General features: G+C 41.6%; 1 protein-coding gene across 3 annotated transcripts in view; it reads right to left on the minus strand.

The window, feature by feature from the left end:
* The window catches only part of DLC1 (DLC1 Rho GTPase activating protein), a 230,734-nt gene that overhangs the window by 30,988 nt on the left and 181,402 nt on the right, over positions 1-18,344 (minus strand). Inside the window, exon 1 of one of the 3 annotated variants that reach the window (XM_055795270.1) lies at positions 8,264-8,354. The exons of the other annotated variants lie outside the window; for them this stretch is intronic. Coding sequence (XP_055651245.1) covers positions 8,264-8,276 — 13 coding nt within the window. The 5' untranslated portion in view covers positions 8,277-8,354. Of the gene's footprint in view, positions 1-8,263; positions 8,355-18,344 lie in introns of those variants that run through there. 3 annotated transcript variants of the gene reach the window in all.

Consider the following 18,344-nt stretch of genomic DNA (forward strand, 5'->3'; position numbering starts at 1 on the left):
TATGAACAGTTCTTCCAAGCAGATGGTTTCCTCTTGCCTCAACTCAAGCACCTTTATAGCCATATTAGCACCTCCACACGTCAGTTCTACACATCTCACCTTTTGGCTCTGAGCAGACTGTAAAAATATGCAGCATGACTGGTCAAATCAATGCTGTTAAAATAAAATTTCAGCAAAAATGGAATTAATTGCTGAAGGTTCACTTCAATGCCATACCTAACAACTGGTTTGTTTAGGGTTCTTTTTGGTCTTAATTTTTTACCGGATCACTCGAGTTGAAAATCACATTTGACTTTTTCAGAAAAGAAAAAAAAATGTAAAAATTTAATAAAGAATCATCTTCCTGGATTAGCTTGCAGGAAAGTCTTTCCCATGCAGTCCAGAGAATATGATTTCTCACCATAAATGCTAGAGTTGAACCGGCTTGCTCCTTACTCTAATGCATAAAACCTCATAAACTCCCCATTTTCTAAGGCACAGATGGAGCACAAAGAGGATTCTTTCCCATCCAGGGCTGACACTCGACTTTAATGACTACAGTAGGGTTTGCATGCTCAGAAGCTCATCCTCTTTTTCTGTCTGTATCAGACATTACCTGTTGCTATGTATCATGTCCCTCTGAAATTTCTGGTTCTTTGCAAAATTTGTGTTCAACTCTAAAACACTGTCCTGAGCTATTAAGCTCATATTTTTTAAGAATCATATTTTTTAAGACCAGCTGCAGTATATATGGGAAATATTCTTCTCCAGATAGAATTCCACTGCCCAAGTACAAGCAATCGTTTTTCCAAGTGTTGGAATTACATCCCTGGCATGTGAACTGCGCTCCCAAAACTAGACTTGATCACACTACCCAACGACTCAGTCTATAGATACATGAACACGGATGTGAAATCTGAGACAAACCGGGAAAAATCCGCACTATGACAGCTGTCTACAAATGAGCAGGCCAGACACTGAAAATGATAAATCAGTCCTGTGTAATGTCATATGCATGCAGCCCTTTAAAGCTGGGACAGTACGACTTCCTAAGCGTTAGCCTGATACGTGTCCATGGCCTCAGATGGTTTTCACTTTGAAGATACGTGACTGTAACTTAAATATAATTAAATTCTTTTTCGTAAGTCTGTTTTATCTCAAACCTATGTAGTTAAATATTTCTTAGGCAGTATCGTTAACATAGTGCTCCACACCCTTCAAGAAAGCAGCACGTAGCAAGGACTAAAGAAAGCAAAAATGCAATTAATGAAGGATAGCATTTTATAAGGATAATGCCCTCAAACTTGGTAATTTTGTCAATAAACGCTCAGCCACTAAAAGCTTGGGAATTCTGAAAATCCCATTAAAAGCTCTTGCCAAATTTCTAACAGGTTTGGAATCTCTTCTTATTCTAAGATAACAATCTAATCTTATAAAACCATGCTAAAATATTAGCCTGACACATTGAGCCCATGAAGGATTCACTTCTGGAAGAACCAGTGGGTCTGAGAGAACAACAAGCATGGCTTTTGAACTCATGACAAGCTTGCAGGTTTTGAAGTGAAAGCTAACAATCTTCCAAAAAGGGTTCCTTTTTCTCCTTTCAAGTGCAACTTCCATTTTGCAATACCAGCTGCCTTTTTTGATACGCTCTTGCATTTCACTTTGTTTCAATTTACCTTCCATAGTCAAATGATACATGCTGTGATCTCCACTTAATGCTGCCAGCCTCAATACTCAATTCAAGCTGATATGGATGCATGCACACTTTTAAGAAAATATTTCGTACCAAAAACCTTCTGGAGGGGGGGAAAACAACACAAGTTCTTGAAAGAAAACCTATATGACACCAAATATATATACTGCCTTCCAGCCATTAAAAACCTAGAAAGAGGTGGTGAAACATTTCTCAACTATATGATGACGACTGAAGAAACACCCTCCTTGTGTCCCTGCTTGTTTTGGGTTAAACATGGTACTGTTTTTTTCAAGTTAGGGAGCCTTGCAGCAAGGCAGTAACTATGCTGCTGATGTTATGTATAAACCACAGGACAGTGGGAGAAGAAACAGAGTATGTTTGGAATTTGTGTGGGAACAGATGAAGAAGAAGTAAGGAAACAGATGTTTAAGATCATATATTGCTATTTTCTCTCTCTCAAAAAAAAAAAATCAGGAAGCTTGAACACTGTTTTTTTGTCAGCAGAGCTTTTGGAAACAGCAAATGGCTTACTTCCACTGATGGGTTTTAAGTTTGTTTATTCCCTTAATGATGAAAGATAAATAGGTAAAATATACGTGACTCATTTCCAAAGTATCTGCATAGGTGTACATTGGCTGTATGTAATTTCCCTCCCTACCAACTGTACCAGGTTACAAAATACAGTACTTTTAATTGCTCACCAATCCTCTTGGCTAGCACAGAAACACAATACTGCTTTTGTGAACCAAAATCTAATCAACTTGAATCTCCTTTTCATAGTCTCTGGCATATCAAAATCACTTAAAAAGTTTTTCAGCTCAAACCTTTAACAAGAGAAATGGCATTTGTTGAAAATAGTTAAAATGTTTAGGGGTTGAGCCAAAACTTGCTGATCAATGGGAGTCTCCAGGAATTTCAGAGGAATTAAGTTCTTCCCAACATGGATCCATGGGTCTCTAAAACCCAACAATACTCTTTTTCAGGAATAAAGGGGATCAGTTTCACAGTTCTCTTCGTTATTTTTTTTTTTTAAAAAAATTCTACATGAGACTTCTGCCTTCTCTAAGTCTACTTACTACTGTAAGCCCCATCCCAAGCATGAGGCGCAGTCCAGGTTCTCATCAAAGCAACAAAAAAGCACACTGCCTGATGGCAGGAGGACAGAGAGGGCACAAATAACACTCCCAGAGCATGCCCTGGCTGGAAAGAGGTCCTTCCCTCTCTCAGGAGGACCTGGAGCAACGCTTGTGCTCTGAAAAGCATGAAATCAGCACCATTTCAGGATTTAATACAGGGGTACTAGAATAAAGGGTATTGCCCATGTCTCTGTCAAGCACCTTTCCTACACACTCTGTAACAGACCGCAATTACTGCTTATTTTCACACAATTAAATATGCTTCTAGCTGCCTAAAGTTAGCTGTATTACTTGCCTATTTGCTGAAGACTTTGAGAAAGCATGTTCCAACACACAAAAGAACTACCACAACTCCTGGTCTACAATGTAAACCAGGATCATAATTTACTTCTAAATGTTTTTTTGCATTTTGAGCATATACAGGAAGATTAGGAAAGAAATTTAAAAACCAAACAAATCTAAGTTAAAAACCAACTTTGTTTAAACAAAAACTAAAGCTTCATGTAGCAGTTTTCCTGCCAAAGAACAATTCTTTTTAGATTAAAGATGGTCTTCTCCCATTCGTTTTTAAGAAGGTTCACAGATGAAGAGGACAAGATGTCAAGTGACTTTAAAAAAACTTAAGAAATAATTGGGCACGTGGGTTATTTATCTGGCCTGATTAACACAGGGTGGTCTTGGAGGAGGATTATTTGGGGCAGAGAAAGCAGTTAGTCAAATCCTCTGAAGGAGGTCATGTTGACAGATTCCAGAGTGAGAAACGAATCCTCCTCCAAAGACTGGGAAACAGAAGATGACTTTAACCTTCTCTTCTCTCAGAAATGACTTGGTTGGAATGACCTTTGAGAACATACTGAAGGACAAACATTAACCATTGCTACTCCCAAGCCCAGCATTAATATCCTCCCATTGCAACCTGCCTGCAAGCTAGTAAACTTGCAGAATATAAAGTGAGTAGGTCCAGTATGATAGATACTTCCTCAAAATGCCTGAAGCCTTGGTTACATGTTTAGATCTAGGAAATAACAAAGGTATCAGAGCTGTTCTGAGATGTCTCAATGGTTCATACAGAAGAAAGCATATCTTATGCAGACAGTTAACTTCTTCTAGCTTGTTAAGCCTCAACCTCAAAACCACCCACACACACAGGAAGAACTGTACAGAAGAAAGACTACCTTTGCATCATAACCATTTACTGCTTACCTCACTGATGACCCAGCCCCCAAAATTGCACACTGTAGGGATAATACACCACTAGAGACAAAATACCAGTGGCAGGGGAATAGCCCAGCATAAAGCTGGTAGTGTCCCAGCTGAATGCCTTTCCCTAAATCAGAATTAAAGATGCAGACCTGGATTTTCCCAAAGCAAATACTACTGTGAACTTTCTATTTCCAGATTATTACTGACAGTTACAGTATTCTGTCGGCGATACTGCACACTTGAAAATGCTTTTCTCAGTACTTGATCTAATAGTCACACCTTGAGAGAAGAGTCTAGATACAGCAGAGTCATGGTAGCACTGCAGAGCAAAGCAGGGAAACAATGTATGGAAAGAAGAAGGGACATTAAAACAGATCATGAAGCTTTACACTGGAAAGTTTCTTGTATCTTGTATCTTATAACACGCTGAGGAAATCTGTCCTCAGAGACACATACGGAGAGCAGAGGGAAGGGTGGCCAGCAGAGCTTCCAGTTTTGGGGGTCCACAGGGTCACAGAAAGAACATCCCCAAAATGCAAGAAGGCAGAGGCATACATTTTTCCTTAATCTGAATCTTCACTAAATGACAAGAATAGGTCTGGGAAGGTCACACTGTGTCCACCACTGGCTTCAGCAAACACTTTCATGCTTCTCCTCAGGAAGCATTCTTAGCACAGACCGAGATGAGTGTTTGAATAGAGGGATTTAGACAAATACGAAATGAATATATTTAAAACTAAGTCGAAGGAATTCTGCACCATTTTAGACTTTTTTAAAGATGTCCCCACCAGAAATAAGTGGGCCATCATATTCTGTCTTCATTAGAAGAGAGACCAGGTAATTTCTTTTTCTTGATCCAGTCCCATCTAGCAGTCATTCCCAAGGGAAACAATGCTAGACAATATTTGCTAATGAAACCCAGTGAATTAAAGCTGGCTGCTTAAGTCATTCTTGACTTTATTTTACTTCTACCAGCTATGTCAATGTCATACTGTACTAACAGACCTACTGATTTCAAAGCTACGCTGTGGGGGATAGGGTAGTACTCAGTGCCAGCAAGTGTGGCACAGTAAGTGTCCAGTGAAAAGAGCCAGAAAGCTCCAATCACAGCCCAATCCTGTGCCCCTTTCCATGAGACCTGCTCACCATTGCTGGAAGACAGGCTTTGTTTTTTCCTTGAAAAAGGAGAAGGGGGAAAATAGAAGTGAAAATAAAAAGACAAAAAAAAGAAAAAACTTGGAAAAAACCTTTGGAAATAAAAACCCATGCAAAACAGTCTTGATACCCTGCACCAGTCAGAATTAGATAGCATAGGTACAGGCAAGAAATAGGCCTGGAATTGTTGAAATTATCAAAATTACTGGATATCTACACTCACTCACTCCATCACCAAAGTGGATGTAGTGTTTTGTAATTCATTCACCCTGAACACACCAAGGATCAGACCGTAAGCAGAACAATATAAAACCCAATTAAGATAGGTAAATTATATAGAGACATTATCTCTTTACCTAGTAGAGATCAAACCAGCAAGTTTTCTGTGAACTGCAGATAATTTCATTGCTATATTTCTATAATATGCACTAGAAGGAAGGGGAAACATCTGAAGTTATTTTTATTTCCCGAAGTCTTCTGGCTATACTGTATGAATGCTGGGGTGGGTCTGGCATTGTCTGAAATGTGTCAGGGTCCTTTTGCATAGCCTCATTTCCTTCTTCCTGTTGCTAGGATGGATAGTTAAGCATGAAAAGCACTTGTTTACAGTACAGGACCATCCTGTTAAGCACATGAGTTCTCCTCCTCCATCTCCTTTTAACCAGTCAAGGGTGCAGTTGTGTTTATGCTGAAGCCAACAGCACAACTCCAATCAGAGGTAAATAAGAAGAGGAGCTCTCAAGAAGTCCAAACATATGTGGTACTCTGACCAGAAAAAACTTTTATTGTGCAAAATTAATCTCTAGATATTTGCAGAAGTCATAAATCCATATGCCTCAAACAAACCCTTGCCTAGAATGAAATTAATTAGAAGAAAAGTAAAACCAAGTCACCTCTCATCCCCTTATTCTAGGAATCCTAATATAAACATTTTAGATTAATGTATGAGGACAACTCCTGTACCTTCTTCCTGCCCCTGCCAGAGGCAAAATACACAAGGTACTTGTAAGCTTCCAGGACAAGCATCAGTCTTCCTCTCTGGCCTGGCAAGGGCAGCTGCAGAACTGGCTGGAAAGACCCTGACTCAAGAATTAAAAGTCATAGACTGGATCCATGCAACTGAGAGTCAAAACTCAAATAAAAACATGAGAAGATACATTGTTGCTTTTAACTACCACTTAGAAATCAAACTTAACAATAGCTCCACGTGTTTAAAACAATGCCTCCGCACTTCCTTTTGGTAAAAAAAAAAATATAAATCTATTAACAAACCAAGTTATTTTAAAAAAAGATAAAGAGATCAGGAAGTCCTAGAGATTACAAAAGTTAACTCCAAATGCTTTGATTTCTATGAACTCACAGATTAAAGGAATCTTCACAAAACAGTAACTACATCTTTTTGCATATACTACATTCCACAATCAAAGAATCTCAGTCCTAATCAGGATCCCACAGGCAAACTGAAGTAGTAACCCACAACCATTTGCTAGAGTAACATCCATCCCACTTCCTGGCCACTTCAGCCTTTCTCTTTTTTTGTTGGTTCTACGGAGATGAAGATCAGGATGCCTACAGGACATCAGTAAGGACACCTGGAAGACAAGATAGCAGGCTACAGCTGTGGAATCAACAGAGGCACCTAACACTAACTCCGTGTCCTGTCAGCCTGCAACAGTGTGGTTGCGAGACGGATGCTTAATCAGTCTGGCACTGAACTGTTGATAGACTCGTACTCAGAGGCTTGTTTGAAATCTGCTTGCCTATTATCCTCAAGTTCACTACAAACAACCTCAAAACATAACCGGACTCAGAGCACTGTTACTGATTTGCTGCTGGGCATTTCTTGATCAGGGCATGGCAATTCAAACAGATCACACTTACTCCTGTAAAAACATAAAAGCATTTGTAACTCATGCCTATGATAAAATCACATTCCCCAGTCTTCCAATTCACACGTGTTAAGTACTATGACACATCAGGCAGAACCTTCTGACCTGGTCGAATACATTGTTTAAATGTAGTTGTTTCTTCAATACTCTGATTTTCCCGAAGAGAACAGGGGTATAAAAAACTAGGAAGAAAAAAAGACTGGGGAATCACTAAGTGCCCTTGACTGGGAATAGAGCTCATTAGGCTAATGGCAACGCATCGCTCAACAGCTTCTCGGTTATGGTGGAAGTCAGTCATTGGTGGTGGTTTGCAAAAAAGAGGAGGGTGTGATAGGGCACGTAAAACTGCCCGACTGGAAACAGCATCGCCTTTCTGTTTGCCTCGAGAAGGTGGCGAAGGGGGGTGATGCCGGCTGGCGGGAGGTGCTGCTCCTCCACCGGGATCAAAGCCTCCGGGGATGACACCAGGGCTGGCCACCGCCGCACGGGGGGAGCCACCGGGCTCCTGGAGGCCATCGGGCTAATTGCGAAGAACTTCAAAAGAAACTCGGCGGTTCCCGTTCCGCAAGGACTCCCGGAAAAAAAAAAAAAAAAAAAAAAAAAAAAGAGAGAAAAGAAAAGAAAAGAAACGAAAGAAAAAAGAAAGGTGTGTGTGTAAAAGAAACACCAAAAAAGAATGAGAAGAGATGAGCCTCGGTGCCCTCCACTGCCAGCGGCCGCACCCTGCGCGCTGTTCCGCGCCCGCGGCACCTCCGCGGCTCCTGCCCCAGGCCCTGCGGTGTAACCCCCTCGGCGCGCGCTCCCCGACCGCTGCCGCAACAGACCGCGCTCCTCAGCGATGAAAGTCACTCCGGGCTCCCGCAGCGCGCCCGTCCCACCTGGGGCTGCTGCCGCCCCGACGGGCGCGCTTCAGCCCCGCAAACGCGGACGGGCCGGCGGGACGAAGACCCTGGCTGCGGATGCACCGCACCGCACCGCGGGCCAGGGCAGCCGCCACCCGCGGGAAGCCGCCTGCGCTCCGGCCAGCGCTGTCTTTTCGGCCGGTGCGGGGTAACAAAAGAGGGACCCCCAACACCCAGCCCGCCGCGCTGCCCCCGCAGCACCTCCCGGCAGCGCTGTCTGCGATGCGCGGAGCGTGCGCCTCCGGGCGCGCAACCGCCCCCCCGCAAGCAACGGGCAGGGCGGGTGAGCCCCGAGCTTACGTGTGAGGATCATGGTGTCCCGCCCGCCGCGCCGCCTGCGTCCTGCCCGCCCGCCCGCCTGCCTGCCTGCGCGGCGGCGGCTGCAACTGACACCCGGCGCGGAGGCGCGGCGCGGCCGCCCGGCCCCCTCCGGCGCCCCCGCCCCCGCCGCCCGGCCCGGCCCGGCCCGCCCCGCCCCGCGTCCCCCGCCCCGCCGCCCGCGCACGGAAAGTTACGCGCAGGCAGGCGCAGCCCGGGCAAGCGCCCACCTGGTCACGACCCATAAGTACAGGCGGAAAGTGACCCCCTCCCCGCTGCACACCTCCACAAACCAAAGGCAATGTGGTCGAGGACGACCTAACGGCTCCTGCCCCCTTTGCTCCTGTGGGATTTTGAATGGCTGTCGGCTATGGCAGTGCGCGTGTGGGCGATAGTGATGTCTGTAAAAAGCTTTCAGCAAAGCTCTAAATACTTTTTTGCAGGAAACGTGCAAAGAGTGCCAACGAGGACAGCAGCACTTGGTGTTACACGTTGGTGAGGGCTGGGCAGGCCTGTGCAGCCCCAGGCGTGGGGGATGCTGAGCCTTCAGTCTCAGCAAGCTGTGCAGGGTGGCCAGGGGATGCTGGCCAAGAGTGCTCTGAAACGCTGAAAATGCCTCCACACCGTGAAAGTCTCAGCCTGGACCTGGATGGAAACCAACAAGTGTTTTCCCTATGGGGACCACAGCAGGGCCATAGGCAGGCATGGCTTGCAGACAGCAAAGCAAAGCCTTGGCTTCATAGCTCTGTGCCTGGGAGTCCCTCCCTACACCATTTACTCCCCTGTATATTTTGCAGAGATTGTTCAGATGCTTATTTCTTGGCTGTTGCTCATGTTCAGGGCTTCAAAATGGCACAAAATAGCCACTTTTGAGCAGCTGCCAAACTGTCAGCATGGAAAAAGTACTGTGAAATTCTGAAAATATCTGGGTCCCATCAAAGACCACGATTGGTTCATTTTCTTCCAAGCCAACATCGTATTTTATACTTACTGGTGTTATTCTAAGATTCAGTTGTCATTTCTGTCAGATATAGGGTATATACAGTGTAGTGCCTGAGCAGGCAATTTGCTGAAGAATAAACATCTCCCCCTTCTCTAGGCTGCAAACTGTGGCCAGTTGGCTATTACAGTGTTGTTTCTGGAAACGTCTACGCAGCTCCAGGTCATTAATTAACTTTAATAGCCCAGAAAAGGATGGAACTGCACTATATCTTCAGGCTTGACTTTACATGTTGCCTGCTTAATCGATTACCTCTTCATATCTAAACTTGTACCGGCTCTTTTTGGCATAGCCACATTTACCTGCATTTTTGAATGCTTCTTGTAAGGCACCAGGATATATGTTTACAAGGTTGGTCAGGCCCGTAAAATGTGAATTCTTAACTCGACACAAGGAAGACAGATATATGCTATGCCCCAGCTGTTGAACAGAGAAGGTAATAATCCCAGCCTAATTGGCTTTCTGTCTGTATTGTCTATAGTTTTATACAGTCTGGAGAATAGGGAGTGATGGAATAATCATGACAAGAGATGGAAAATGCTGGTTGCACATTGTATGTGATTTTCAGTGTCTGAATTCCAGAAAATAGAAAAATCTCCAATAAGCGTCCTCAAAAGGAAGGGTGGTGGGGGTGGGGGGGGTGGGGAGGAAGAGACAAAATTGTATCCAGAACACGTGGGAAAGCATGCTGGTACTAAGGCATTTCCATCACAGTGACAATGCAGGAACCAGAAGACCACCGTGTGTCAAGTTAATACTCTCAGTGAAAAGCAGGGTTTATTCTTGTAAACGTGGACTGCCTAGGCTGCTTCCCGAATCAAGCCTGCATCTCGATATAGGAAGCTTTTGTATAGGACCCACAGGAAGCTTTTGAAGAAGAACAGAGTGGATTTTTACTCTACAGAAAAAATGAGAAGGGTTTGGAGGACCTGGCAGTGTGAAAGGGAACTGAAAAAAAGCTAAGAATGAGAGGAGGAGACATGCAGAAGTAAAAGTGAGAGGGCTGTGTGATAGACGGAAAACAAGAATTTGAAGTCAGAGAGTTTTGTTTGAGGATTCTGAAAGGGTTGAGTGATGAGATCAGTGAGTACTCAACAAATGTGGCCCAGACACAGAAGATGAGAAGCTCTCAATAGTTAAATCAAGGGTTAGCATTCTCAAGTCTACCACTTTGTAAAATAGCATGAATGATGATGCTGATGCTGATAAAACACTATGTATGTGCTTTAGTTCAGCCATCCTGTTCTGCTTGCAAAGCTAATCAGCTCCCACAGCAAAGGAGGAATCTCCATCCTCATTCAGTCTTTGTGGATTCCCTCAGCCATGTCAGAACCAGTGACTTTTGTGATGGAGAGGTCTGTCTGCTGGGATCATCGCTAAATAGATGCTGGAGGATTATCACTGACCTGGATTAGATTCTTGCTGGTAATCTGAAAGAGAAAGGCTTTGATTCTAGTTTGTTATCAACCCTTGAAGACAGGCAGTCTCTCTGGCTCACATTTTAACTTGGAATTCTATAGGGCTGCTTAAGCAGGCGTATTTTTGGAGCTGAAAAGCAAGGAGCCAGTCTCGCATTCATTGTAAAACGTGCTCAGAGGAGCATTCCACCTGAGGCATGGGTGTTCAGCAGGCTACAGCTGCCCTCACTCATCGGGCTTTAAAAAAATCAGTAGAGCTTTGGCCTTTAATATTTTTATTTCTTTATATCTCTGGCTATGCAAAGATCAGGCAGCTGCCTGAGAGAGACACAGGATTTTAGAAGTAGCCTGGCTAAGAGGATTGTTTCTGTGGAGTACTGTTATCCTTAACGCAATCAATGAGCTCTTGCTGGATGGTAAAGTGATTGTAAAGGATTGCCCGACAGGCACAATTATTCACTTTAAAAGGTGAATTCTCCTTCTGTTGTAAGTGCATAAGGAAGTGATTCGATTCGGAGGATGGCATCTAATAAGAAGGACTTGATTGTCTTCTGTTCTCCCTCCCAGGCCCAGATGCCTTAATGGTTAACTGTACCCTTGTCATCCTTTTGCTTCTAAATAGTGCAGTACACAGAGAACTCCCAATTTGTAATTAGTCAACTGACCTGCTGGTACAAACACAGGATTGTCAGACACATGGTTGCAATTCTAAACGCTAGTATTAATATCCTCTTAGCAGCAGCATGATAGATGATAGAGCTGTTTCAGCCCAAGTTTCCAGGCCTCTGGCTCTAGGTTTGGATTCCTTGTCAACTGAGTATTTGTGTGTAGCATTTCCACAGTCCAGAGGACCTTCATGTTCCAACCATTGTCAGTGAAATAATTAAGGCTGCATTTTCTAGCATTTGACGTTACTGAAAGTAATTACTTAAAGGAGTCTGTAATTGTTCAGGCCTCTTGAAAAAGAATATTTGCATTATCACTTCTCAGAGATCAGTGGTACTAAAAACACCTTGCTTTCAGAGAAGGAAAGCTAGTGTTTCACCTACTAGAGAACCACGAAATAGAAGAAAGCATCTTTCCAAAGGACTTTTAAACAAAATACATAGTAAATTCATTACATAGCATAAACATAGGTACTGCTCTACTGTTTGTAATTGATGGGCGCGCTGTTGTAGAAATCTTCCTTTAGAAATAAACAGTATTAAAAATATTACCAGCTCATCACGTAGAGAAGACTCTTACTTATATTTGATCCCAGGCGACATTTAGGGTTTCCCCCCCCCCCCTTTTTTTAAACAGTAAACAATAAAGAAAATTAACCTTGCCTTATTCTTTGTGGTGCATATAACTGTTTTGAAAGAAGGGATCAGTGAGCAATATGGTTTTGTCTGCTTTTGCATGCCTTCAAACACCATGAGTTCAACAGTTCAGGCTGAAAATGAAATTACCAGGTTCACACTGTACTTGAGGAAGGCTCTATTATATGGATGCACAAACGTATAAGAAATAAAAATTGATTGACAAAGATACAGTTTGGTAAAATATAAATACAGATAAACAGGAGCAGGTGGAGGGGAAATAAATATTTTCATTCTGTTTTAAACACAGGGTAAACTACTTATCTTACATGGAATACCACAGGTTTATAGAAACTGGTGGAGATGGAGGGTATCTTTTCCATATTGTGTTTAAGAAGCTGTCACTAGTGATTTATTTTTTGAAGGCTGCAAAATTTTCTCCTGTTAATGGATCAGCCTTCCCTTCAATTAAAAGCTGCATTTTTACATTTTAAAAAGTGATTCACCTTTGGAAAAGTAACCAACTGAATTTATCTTTTAAGAAGGTAGGGAAAGCAGGTTTGGGTAAACTAAACCTTATTTAGAAGAAATACTAACAGAGGGTAATTAGAATTTCTGACCTTTGATGAAGGCTCAGAGATGATCCAGAGTAAATATATTGCTTGCGGCACATAGAAAAAAATCCTGCTTCCTTATACTTAGAAAATTCAGAATAACTTTCTTTTACTGATAAAGACGGCATCCATAATTGATCACTGCTTCACAACAACAAATCTGAATCTGACATTATCAGGACTAAAACCTTTGCATGTATGTGGTAGAAGTGGTTGTGTCAGCGAGACCTAATGGATGCACAGGTCACAGAGGCCTGACTTTAACACTCTCCATTAGAGAAAGCTGTAACAAAGGTTTGGCTCAGCCAAGGCACCATCCCTAGGTTTAGCTGTGGTAGCTGCCCTGGTGGCAGTGTGGCAGCAGAGCTCTGTGGCACCCGGGGTCATCCCTGGCCCCTCTCCTCTCTTTGTGGTCATTTGAATGGCAGCAGCTGTGCCTGGATTTGCACCCCTGCTTCTCTTCATCTGCGCTTACAGGTCATGCTGTGCAATGGAGTGAGAGAGGAAGACAGCACAAAGGATGCTTTTACTCAAAATATGTATTACAGAATGATCAAAAGATGAGCAACTTGATGATGGTGCATAATGGAGGCAGGATATATATATCAGGTTTGTGTTGCTTGGGAAAAAAGAGGGCTTTTTCCAACGAGTGCTCTTGTTTTCACTCTGTCTTCTTGTGACAGAAGCTATATTATTACTAAATCAACCAGCTCTTCCCTCTTCTTTTTTAAGCAAATATATTTTACCTTCCACCTCTAAACCCATAAGTTTCCAAGGCATTTCAATGGTAAGATGCGTTGGGGTTTTTTTAAACCTCACTCTGTGTTCATGCATGACCTCCAGTCTAATGAAGAAAAAAGGTCACAGACAACAGTAACCTTCATTAAAACAAGATTTAAGATGCAAGTTGCCCACTAAAGTAGATGAAAACTGAAAGACCGGTGCCTTAAACGTGTCAAAACAGTGGTTATAAATTGGTTTATGAAGCACCTGTGTTGTTATAATACACATGAGATGCTAGACTTTTCAGCATGATACCCTGGGACAGACCATGTCAGCCATGCAGCGCCCAGCTGGGGTTAAAAGGAGTAGAAGGGAGAGAAACCAAGTTTTCTCTCTCTCTCTTTTTTTTAAAAAAAAATAATTATTATTGTAAGTAAAGGAATGATGAACAATAAAAAATTTCCTTTCCAGAACAATTTTTTTCTTACTTCCATCTTCCATCTTGTTTGATCCAAGGCTTTTTAGTTAAATGAACTCTATATTCATTAAACCTGTTTCCTCTGGAGGAAATAGGCACATGCATCCACCTGGACCAGTTGACCCATTATGTGAAAGACTGCTGCTGTTTTAGCCTTGGGGAATCTCCAGGACTCAGGAAATAATTTTAAACCTATGACTCAATAAAGCACAATAACTATGGGAACTGGAACACATACACTGTGATGGCTAATTTCACCTCAGCATTCATCAGGGGACATACTAGCTTGATGCTACAGTGTGGAGAGTAGCTATTGTTAACGTAAAGTGAAGCTACAGAGACAGCGAAGAAGGAAAACATATGTTAATAAATTCAGTGAACAAAGTCAGGCCTGGTGTAAATCAGGAGAGATTAATAATCCTTCTTGGTCTTGTTCTTGACAGCATGCTAAGCTGAGACTCAAAATACCTATCTGCAGTCTTGTCCTGTTTTAACTTACTGGGCAGCCTTGGTCTTTCCATTCCCTTTCTCATACTTCTTTTTTCCCTAGATAAAATAGGGAGAATAATACGTGCCTCTTTTGCGAAGCCCTTGAGATGTACTGTGGAAAGCACTGCATGAGATTATTATGCTGATACTGTGCCTACTAAAAATGCTCTTGAAGACTGCCAGTTTGACTACTTCTTTCATTGTCCATGCCTGTGTTCTTTGCTTATTGTAACTGAAAAACAGCTTACAACAGCAATTACCTTGTGTTTTACCGGGAGATGTATACATGCAGACACTTACTTAAGCCCACTTTAAGTAACTTGCTGGAGTGTCAACACCCCTAATAATGTCTGAGGAAAGATGAGAGAAGTGGAGGGGGAAGCTAGCTGTCTTGCCAGCAAGAACAGAGTTGGAGAAGATTTATTAGGTGTATATTACCCAGATAAATGTGATCCTGACTTGAATGAGAGCCAGCAATAGCAAGGGGAGAGGGTCAGACAGAAAGAAGTGGCTGTTTGGCCTTCGTCAACAGATTCGAGACCTGACGGGGATTAGGAGGAGTAACAGAATTGTTGGGGTGTTCATTCGTCACTCTAAAATTTAGAATTATGAATTCTGAATGGATGGCCAATTTAGCTGAAAAATGCTTCCTCCTCTATGCTACATTTCTCTTTCTATCCCAGCATGTTACAGAGAGTAAGAGTACCGTATATTATTTGTGAACATGATACAATACATAGAAGTGACTGACAAGTTAATAGGAGCTTGCATGTTTTAAAAACAAAGACACATATTTTGTTACATGACCACAAGAAAAAGAAACATGGAAAGTGGTTAGTTTGCTTTCATATTTCAACACTGTCACATTATGAAGGGCTACCTTTTTTACTCTGCTTGTTTCTGAGATTTTACTTTTGCCTTCATATCATTTTACAGAGACATGGTGAATGAGTTTGTTCTTGAAAGAGTGAATCTCTCATGTCTAACCGTAGCCCAGAGCAGTTTTTTAATATCTAAACTGATTTTTTTTAAAGAGAGATTCTTACCATTCCTTATTACTGAGAATATATGAAAGTGCATTATTTTTACTAAAGCAAACATCACCACCACCACCCCTCCCCAAAAACAGGGTCCTCTCATATTCTGAAATGCCTTTTTTTTTCATTAGACTTCAAAATGCAAAGACAGGTAGCAGCATTGGAGGATGCTTCTATCTAAATCTCTTTGTCCAGTACAGCTGACAAACTTGAGTTGCCTGGCTGTTAATATTGAGCTTTACAACAGTTCTGTCACTAAAGCAATGTAGCAAACCCTTCACTCACTTCCTATTATTTTAGATAAAAAATGCTATAAAACAGATTCTCTGCTGTGGTAGATGGTCATTTTTGAAGCCTCAGGTTGCACAGAAATTTGCAAGAGCTAAGGAGCTATCTGTGTAATTCAGGTAAACACAATTTATTCTAGTGTAATGCAAATTTACCTTCCAGATAACAGGCTTAGTCATTCTATAGCAAGTTATTCACATTTTTATACACCACCTTCAGTATAGCAACAAATGCATCCTGAAAAACCCCTTTCTTCTTCTACCACCACCAACTGTCCAGCTGCCCTGGTACTGTGATATGCCCTGTGGGGATCTGACAAATTACATATCTGGAACAGATACAGCTCTAATGTTCTTAAAAGCCTTTTGCAGTTGCATTCTTTGGGTCTTTTGTTTCTGATGGTTTTACTGAAGATTCATTAATATATATGATGTGTGGTACAAGACAATAATTGGATAGGGAACCTAATTATTTCTTCATGGGCCCCAGTTTGCACAACATTATTTATAGGATGTGGTGCTAACAAGGGTATGGATCATTTCTGGTTTTGTACCTCTACAATGAGAAGGGTCTGTTTTGAGAAAAAGTAACATAGGAGAAAAAAGTCTGATTCACCTAACCTGCTTTTTGTTTGATCACAACTTCAGAGAGTTCAAGGCAGCCAGGAACATACCTGTGCTAGGATCAGTGGGGCAAGTGATTAACGTTGATAGGATGTCTTGCACCTTTCATGCTCAAACTAGAACTTTCTCTCCTTTGAAACAAGAGCCTTTACATCACTCAGTAGAATTATATTTCTCATGAGCAGCATTAGAGTACAGAAATAGTCACAATTTTCTTCGCTGAGGAATCTTTATTTTTTCCAGATATAGAAGGTCTATTAAATCTCAAGATTAACAGTTTTCCTGGCATCTGATTTTTAGCCAGGATGTATAAACAATGACATGAAAGGTGTGTATGCAGAACTTTCTATCTGATTTACCAGTAGCTCTTTAGAATCTGTCATGCATGTCATATTGACCTTACAAACTTAATTACCTAAGCTCTAAGAAACCACATGCTTGCCTCTCAGCACCTTAATGTAAATCAGTGACAGCACTAAGAAAAAGCCCTAACAAAAAGACATCCTGAAACCTCCTGAAAACTTAGATTCTAACAGGTCAGAATATGGAATTTCTTAGTTGATGAAGTGAATTGAATTATTTGGAAAACATTTGGAAGTAAAAGCCACATCCGATTTGGCCTAGGGTGTAAGAATCCCGTGTGTCAAAAAATTATGAGCTGGATACCCCAAAATCATAGACTGTCTTGAAGTTAATACGTTTTAAACATACAGTTTAGAAATTCTGTTTTAATATCAAAGACAAGAATTTTATGTGATTGCCAACATGCAAAAACTGAACCAAACCTAAAAGTTGGTGTTCACCTTTATGTTAGAAAGATATCTGAAGAGTTTGATAGCTTAGCTCCTGTGCTATTTCTGTTGCATTTCAGAAAGTTAGCTGACTTCATCGTGATTTGGGCCATGCAGAAAACTCCCTGGATAGCGTATAGAATGAGAACAGGGACAATTAATCCTTAGCTTTGGTTCTGAGATAGCAAGCTATTGCCCACCAAGACAAACTTTTAGCTAACCTAGGATTCTTGGGTGCTCCATCTGTTTCTAAAAGGCAGAACAGTTTCCTGCATTACTTTTTTTCCCCCTAGGTCATGTAAAAAGCTTTGTGTCTGGATTAAGAATTTCTCATCTTCATGTCTGTAGCACCTATGCTAGGTATTTCTGTCACCTGCTGACAGTTTCTTCACCTCTTTTCTTTCATTTTCTTTCCTTCTGTTTCTCTTTTCTGCTTCTTTTGCCTCTACATAGCTAACTGCTACCAATAGAGATTGCAAGGGGTACAAGTTTTCTGCTCAGTTCTTTTCCTCATCTCCTCCTCCTCTGGCCAATGCAAGTGGAGAGCAGGTGGAACATCAGATCCAGAGCTGTTGAACAGTGTTACCCAACAAGTAAAAAGAGAAAAGCAAACAAACCAAAAGAAAGATATATCTAGTTTCTAGGAGAAACTGGGAATCTAGGTCTAAAAAGGAAAAATATAGCAAGACTGAGAGATGAGATCACTGCTAGACTGAGTGAACTGTGAGCAAACCACATCTGCAATTGTACAGCTAATGAAAATCTATCAATTAATGTAATGTTTCCGTGGAGCCAGGTGATACTCTGTGCCCAGAACCCTCGGATATGAATAAACATAGTAAATGAAACAGGAAAGAGAATGGTCTCAAATTATCCTGCTGAATTTCTGCTAGAATTGCTTTATATAGCAATTAGTTACGTTAGGGTGGAAATCATCAGAGCACACAAAGTATAATGTAAAAAAAATTGAGAGCTACCTACTGTTTTATAGCTACTCTATAACATAGTGCAGAGCATAATGGAAAGTTCAGACAATTCCAGTGGATTGGTCTGCTTATCTTGATATAATATTTGTCATCTTGCATGATCTCCTTTCTTGATTAGAAAGGGCTTTATTTATTTCAGGGTAAAATGGAATTTAAACCTTGTTCCTACAAAATCATGTATGCAACTCCACTTGGTGTGAAGCGTATATTGAAATTTGAGTGCCTCATGGCCTTAGTTTTTAGGTGATGGATTTTCAGGCTCTTTCACAGACCATTTTTGTGATCTCAACCACACTTCATTTGAAACTCTTATTC

Source organism: Falco peregrinus, chromosome 2, assembly GCF_023634155.1.
Source record: "Falco peregrinus isolate bFalPer1 chromosome 2, bFalPer1.pri, whole genome shotgun sequence".
Classification (NCBI taxonomy): Eukaryota; Metazoa; Chordata; class Aves; order Falconiformes; family Falconidae; genus Falco; species Falco peregrinus.